The 7164-nt window shown below is 41.1% G+C and overlaps 1 protein-coding gene across 2 annotated transcripts; it reads left to right on the top strand.

Annotated features, from left to right (window-relative positions):
- The first annotated feature begins 88 nt into the window (after positions 1-88).
- On the top strand, positions 89-6793 carry IFT43 (intraflagellar transport 43). Of its 2 annotated transcripts, XM_037419621.2 has the most exons (9): positions 89-199; positions 287-370; positions 445-530; positions 1332-1373; positions 2971-3029; positions 3107-3179; positions 4951-5026; positions 5173-5232; positions 6437-6793. In XM_037419621.2, the coding sequence occupies exons 1-9, from the start codon at positions 101-103 to the stop codon at positions 6545-6547; spliced, it is 690 nt and encodes a 229-aa protein (XP_037275518.2). In that variant the 5' UTR covers positions 89-100; the 3' UTR covers positions 6548-6793. The 2 variants fall into 2 exon arrangements, with proteins under 2 accessions (XP_037275518.2, XP_075723646.1); XM_075867531.1 differs by lacking the exon at positions 1332-1373.
- Positions 6794-7164: the final 371 nt, after the last annotated feature.

Raw genomic sequence — 7164 nt, 5'->3', positions numbered from 1 at the left:
TATATTATAAATATGTAGTGGCAAACATTATTTGTCAGGAAAGTTTTTCTTTCAATTTATTAGTTACAAGTCTCAGAGGCTCCACTACGTCACAAAAATCATGTTTAAATACGAGTGTACATTGCCTAGCAACGGATTTGTTTACGCTCCTGTCATGGATGCAGACGACCTCGACGATTTGGAGTCTCCCGTCAAGAAAGTATGTCCCAGCTAGCCGCGATTGCGAGCCTACCCGAGATAATTTGCAATCGTTATCAACGTCTTTACTGCTCCGATTTTTTTCCAGACCTTTAGCAGTCGTGCGCGCCGGCTAAACATATTCGGAAACAACACCGCCGACTTACCCACCAACGCATTCGCATCAAATGGAGTACGTCCGATTAATTAATGCACAATTATCGAGTTTTTGATGACAACTCTCTTGAATTGTCATTTCGCTTGCAGAGCGGTGAAGCTTCCAAAGCTCCTCCTAAACCGAGAAGAAATAGCGGATGGGCGGCGGAGGATAGTTCGTCGTCTGGGCTGTTTCGGTTTGTCAACTGAAATTTTCAATCATAATAGTTTGAATTTGAGAGTACATTCTATAAACCACACTAGGTTGTAGTATGCACGGCCCCCGATATCACTTACCTGCCTCAGGTGAAAATTTTGCAACACAATTCTAGTCACAATATCTCTTCTTACTGCTTTTACTTCTCCTGCAGCATGTGAAACCATAGAACTTTGGTACAAGTAATAGAGAAAAAAAGTATTCATGTTCAATTGGCTATTACTGGCAACTAAAACATTAATCCAAGCAAACAAAGTGAAATAAACTGCATCACTGCATTAACATAAAGTGTACCGGATGGCTGTTTAAATAGCTAGCTGAATATTGCATGAGTTCATCTCTAACTTGATGTTTTTGGCCTGATAGCATGCAAATCATTCTCACATGCAACAATTAAAATAATTTAAACTTAAGCATGAAACGCCATTATACTGCTTCTGAGCTTCATTATGATGAAGCCATATTTCTGACCCAATTGAAAATAGTACCTCCATTATGATCAGTATGCATCAACGCATGCTGATGACTGCTGAGAAGCTTTTAGATTACTTCGCTATGTGTGATAATTCGTTATATCAGTGTTTCTCATACTCGACCACAATCAAAATGAAAAATTATTCATTGCAGCACTAAGCAGTTAGAAATGTTTTAGACCAATGTGAACCGGCTAAAAGCCAGTGGGAAACTTTCACCTGAGGTGGCATGACGCTGACACACTCGCACAATGTCGCACCTAATTGGATGACCCCTACATATCTCTCCCCTTTTTGCCAACTCACAGCTTCAGACGGCCGTCTGCACGTCCCCAGAGCACCGTCCCGATGTGAGTTCCTTGTGTGTCATTTGCAAGCATGCTTCACTTTTGGCGTACCCATAAGAACGACACTTTTTCTGAGAATGGGTGTGTTGGCTCACACATTAGCTTGGAGGTATTGAAAGAGGATGGTCACTTTGAGGCACATACTCTGGTTGGTTACACCATAAGAATAAATACGAGCTTTGCCAAAATATTTCATGGTGGCTTCCTTTCAAACTGTAAGTAATTTTCGGTGCTAATGTACATACTCCACGCAAGTAAAAAAAACGAAAAGTTTGTTGCTATCACCTAAAGTGCGACCTTTGGCAAAGCAGTAATATTGGAATCTCTGATGAAATCTACCAAGATTCTCAATTTTCTACTTAAAATGAGCAACACAAACATGTGTCTGTATCAAAAAAGGTGTTTTAAGGTCAATGAAATGATCAAACGTTATAACAGAGCAGTTACCACATGGACACCGGATACCAACTGTTCGATACACTGGCCAGTTTTAGTGTGATCACAGCAGTTAACGTGATGAAATTGCCCAAAAAGCAATAACTAAATGACAACAGCAATGAGGGGGCAATGCAGAGTAGTGGTGATGCTCCAAAAAAGTGCAACGATCTGCACACTCGTCTGATAGTGTTTTTGGAGCACTCAATTTGCCAAAAGGTAAAATTCTTTCCCACCAAACTTTAGGTTAGTTCAGTTTGTCACATGAGGAAATATCCTCTACACCTTTCTGAAATTGATGGTGCATTTAGTTTCTGAAAGGTAATTATATTACTGAATATATTGCCGCCAGAAAGCTTTTGCAGTGGAGGTACACAGCACATAAAGTTATAATGTGATAAGAAAAAATAGTGCGAATTAACATAATACAGTTGGTGGTCAGCGCTTATGTGTCTCCATTATGTATGCGTGCCTATGCCACCCCTGTCCTACTGCACCACTTTAAATTTAGTGCCAAGTATGCTCTCCTGTCATGTGCACCAAAATAGTACTTGTCAAGCGATGCCATCCTAGATAAAACTGCCTCCCTGCACTGTCAAAACAATCTTAGATCATAAATACACAAAGTCATCTTGAGAAACGTCGAGCGCTAACTAAGACGAGAACAAAAGTGAGCGAACGACATGTCACCCTTGTCCCTGTCTTAGTTCGTGCTCGAAGTTTCTCAAGATATACGTGTTCGGTCTTACACAATATCACTAGTGACAAGCGATGCTAAAGAGCTCTGTGTAGCTAGTGAAGCAATTGCATTCTGTGATCACCTCCTGCAAGAGAGATATCGAAGGTTAGTATAGTGGTTGAAAAAAAAAAAACATTACATGCAATTAACGTGGTGACTTTTTTTTATCAATGTACCTTTCAAACCTACTTCAACAGGTTACAGTTTTCAACACAAATCACTGAGTGTGTAAATTTCATGAAGTTCTGCATGTTATACTCAGCATGTAACATATTAACCTAGTAAGGAACATGTCACTGGTTCAAGCATATCAATAACAAGCTGGAAATTTTTAGTACAGAATGACAGCAGTCAAAGGACTTCATTTTCTGTAATTCTGGAAAAGCGCTTAATATGCCAGTTGTTCTTTCTTTTCTATTGCTTCAGCGAAGTTCCAAAGTTGACCAAAAATGAGACCGTCTTAGAAAGAGACGACTCTGATTCGGGTAAGGCAAGAATGCGACGTTCGGCATCCTCGCTTCCCTTTACTATGCCAGGAGGTGAGCTTCTGTTGCTTTTTCAGAGATCCCCAGCATACCAGACTTGGGAGACTTTGAGCGCGAAGATTTTACCGCTCAAGTGGCTCAAGCTCCGAGGTAAGCTAAATTTGCATGACACTCAAAAAAATTAAATGAGTGAACTTGAACTGACGCTGAAGAGAAAAACGAATTTCTTTTCTTCATATCAGTGAATTACTATGACATGATGGCCAAAACACCAAGCTTGCTTCAGGAAGAGGTGCAAAAAGAAAGTGCAGATGGTGACGCCACCTTTAAGGTTCTGCAACAGTCACTATGATGTAACACTTTGATGGCATCAACTAGGCCTTATGTAGTTACTAATCATTAAAAATGAAGCCCATTGTCTTTTGAGGAAGCAGAAAACTTGACTTACCAAGTTTCAGCAAATTTCATTGAAGCTAAGAAGCACTTTAAAATTTGTGACATCAATGACAGAATTCAGCAAGAAATCTAGAAGTGAAACTGCTGACATTTATTTTATCTATTAATAAACCCACAGTGGTGACATTACTGATGCTAGAGTTTTCAGAGTGTAACTCATCAGCCTGCACTAACTTATTGTTTCACTTGCATTTTCCTTCAATGTCTTGAAAATACCAATGAAGGTTCATGAATGAGTCAACGTAGCAACAATCTTAGGGTTAATTTATTCGAATGCAACTAAGAGTTATAGATGTTGCATTCCAGGACCAGGGGCAAGATGTTATGAAACATTCAAGAGGACGGAGAGCACCAAGAGACATTTATACCACGCTCCCACAGGCTCAAATCAAACATCATTAGTTTCTTACACAAAGAAGGCAGCCTATTCATTGGTTCATTTTGTTTTATAATTATTGTACGTTTTATCATTGCATTGCATTACCACTTTACACAATGCCTTTAGAGGCCTGTAAGATACAGTGCATAAAATAAATAAACTCACAGTACCATGTGCAATAAGGTACGGCCTACCTTATTCAGTGTTTGTAATAGCCCTATTTGGTTGAATAAATCATTATTAAAATTATTATTTTTTGCCAAACTCAATCTTCAATTTCGATCATGAGAACAAGCACGAGACTGTGGCATTATACATCTACCATATTGCACATTTCCTGGTTGTAAGCAATAAACAAGCACAACTGGAAGTAAGAAGCTTCATATTTAGTTATGAAAGCAATGTTAGAATTTCTGAACATGCAAACTTATGTGCATTGTCAGGGCAGTTAATAAACTCAGGTTTAGGAGCCGACCGGTAGCTTGATCAACGGCCCAAACCAATGGACTCCGAGACCGAGTGGCATCAAGAGCAACGCGTGGTTGAGACACACCTACGAGATGTCACTGGAGTGGGTGGTCTGCTATAGTATTTGTTCCTGTTCAATACAGCATCAAAAGAAACACCAGTCTTAGTAGGCGCCTCAGTCACTCAATTAAATAAAATTGCAGTGTCTATTAATTGGCCATTAAGAAACCAAAATAACCACCTAAACATTGAGTACCATAAAATGTCTTAGTGTGAGGACACATCTATCTTCTAAAGAAAACAATAGTGAAGGATAGTGGACTTTTACAGGCCTGCAAATAAGCCATCTTCACCATTTTCGTGCAACGTGCCTCAGGCCAGGCCAGCCACCCAAGCTTAAGTGCCGGATCCGTGGACCTTAACACCATTTATTATTAGACCTTATACACAAACCAAATTTACATGTATTTTTCCGAAGCCTTGGGGCAAGCTTTTGAAAAAAAAAAATATTGAAGAAATTAAGTTCACTTCTCAGCAGTAGCAAATGCTCACTTTATGCCAGTTGAAATGTGAAAGCAATAAAGCAGAAGATTAAGCCGTGTTTACGTTCCTTTGCAGCGTCCCTGTGAATCGTGTCGACACGTTCCAGCAACTGGACAATGAGCTGCTGAAGCAGACAGCGTTCGCAACACTTGTGAGTGGCAGTGCCCGAGAACGGTGACAACGTAGGACTCAAACCAACTTGTCTGTCCTTACCCTTCTGCATTTCTGAAATGTTTTGCAGCTTGTGCACTAAAAAGTAGTCCATATTTCTCACCCATCTCTCAATTTCACTTGCAGGATGGATGTGACCTCAGACTGCTCGCAAAGTACCTGACCCCTGAAGAATACCTCAAGGAGGTAAAGAATGTATAGATGGAAGTGATATAGGCGTGTGCATCGGGGGACGAGAGAATGGGGCATAGCTATCTCTATGCATTGACGTAATACGAAGAGAGGGGGGCGAATTCAGCTTTGTACATTTGCACAATATAGAGGGGATGCTGCTATGAACCATCGCCCATACTGAAGAGAAACCCTGCGCACACCCATGGGAAGCGATATGAGCTAGGACAACGACGCTATGTTTTCATGTTCATAGCGGCTGGCAAGGGCCCCCACAAAGTGGTCATAACAATATAAATGATCAAGCAGAAACATATCAGCGGAATATCAATACATCACATTCATATCAGTATTATACAGGTAATCATAAAAAAAGCATTAACTCAATATTTCGCTCATACTGTTCATGATAGTACATTCATCTAATGCATGCACATACCCATTCATGAGCTATTACCATACAGTATTCTTTCGTTTAGCTTCGTGTGGTTTTCTCTACTATTTTAAAAATTGTGGTATCCGAGTCAGCTTCACGAATCATTCAAAAACTTTCCTCCCAAATAAATTTAGAGGGCAAAGTGTATCAGCTGGCCACACCACTCAAATTTTCTATTTCACTGCAACATCATAGTTAAAACAGTTCTCTGTGGCTATGAAATGTGGTGCTTTCGTCCCAATGAAAGTGATGCCTCTTGCATAGAACTGCCACAGATGAACTTGCTTCAAATTTACAGAGCACAAAACTGTTAAATAATGCCAACATAGTGTTAGCGTAGATTCAATGCAACACGATAATGTCCGTGAAAGATTCCCATGCGGACGAAACAGTGGTATAGTGGAACGAATCCAATGAACCAGGTTCTTGCGCTTATGAAAAGTTCCCTTCAGTCACACAAAAACAAATAAACCACACTTGACGGGACACCGGAAAAGCCTGGTTAGTGAAGATTTTTTACATCCCGTATAGTTCTGCAGAAAAGAACCACTGGCCAAGTTATGTCATGTCACAGCTTCTTGCTTTCTTCACAATGTAGTACCAAAGCTACTTGCCCCATTCTCTCGATTATAGGAAACTGGCAATCCTTCAAGGGTAGTATAGAACCGAAGAATGATGCTATCTGTGACACAATAACCATGCCTCTTTTCATCAACTGCCCAGGCATGTTACCATTTTGTAAATGAGCCGCCCTGCCAGCTTACAGACTTGATATCTTTACAGCCAGACACGGTGTGGACGTGGGACACTCTATTCACCGAAGTGGCTGCCGAAATCAACAAGTCAAGCGACGGCACACAGGAGGCCGACGACAAGCAAAACATGCCGATGTGATCGCCTTTACTCCTACACTCTGCTTTTTATGTGCAATGCAGTGAATATTGGCATAACATTTTCTGTGTTCACGCAACGAAATAGTAGTTCATTGTTTCCTTGTCAGAAATTACGTAAAATCATTCTTCATTCAAGCTCGATTATGAAGGGAAAAAAAAGCCTTTAATCATTGCAAAACAAAAGTGGGGCATGCAAAATAAAGGACAGAAGAGAATGTGGTATCACAAAAGAGGACACTCTTATTCCCACATTTGTCTGTCTCACTGATTCTTGAAATAAATTCCATCACCTCCGACGAGCCCCGGCGAACGGGAGTCGACGGACGGAAAAGATTGCTTGGCTCACCGTCTGCAGTCCCGGAGAGTATCTATCTGCCCGCTCCCGACTCAGCGCGCGAAAACCTCTCGGGAGACTCCGCGCGCGGCGCCACAATCAACATTCACTACCGGGTGAGAGGGTTAAACGTCACTCAGCTCCCCCAGCGCGGCAGACAGCGAAGGACGGGAGGCATGTCAAGACATGAGAACAGCAGAAAAGGCGGCAAAGCCCGCGCAAAAGCAGCAAGCTAGCCTCAATTCCCACAGTCTATAAAGCTTTTGTTTTTGAAAGTATCAATC

The sequence above is a fragment of the Rhipicephalus microplus genome, chromosome 6 (assembly GCF_043290135.1).
Source record: "Rhipicephalus microplus isolate Deutch F79 chromosome 6, USDA_Rmic, whole genome shotgun sequence".
Classification (NCBI taxonomy): Eukaryota; Metazoa; Arthropoda; class Arachnida; order Ixodida; family Ixodidae; genus Rhipicephalus; species Rhipicephalus microplus.
Note: the sequence above shows the minus strand (reverse complement) of the source record. Positions and strands in the feature narration are given on the sequence as shown.

What these genes read in the sequence shown, in the direction of transcription:
- IFT43 (XM_037419621.2), top strand. Translation starts at nt 101, where the DNA reads ATGTTTAAATACGAGTGTACATTGCCTAGCAACGGATTTGTTTACGCT. An exon ending in TGGAGTCTCCCGTCAAGAAA is followed by an intron (nt 200 to 286) that starts GTATGTCCCAGC and finishes ATTTTTTTCCAG; the next exon opens with ACCTTTAGCAGTCGTGCGCG. An exon ending in CCCCAGAGCACCGTCCCGAT is followed by an intron (nt 1,374 to 2,970) that starts GTGAGTTCCTTG and finishes CTATTGCTTCAG; the next exon opens with CGAAGTTCCAAAGTTGACCA.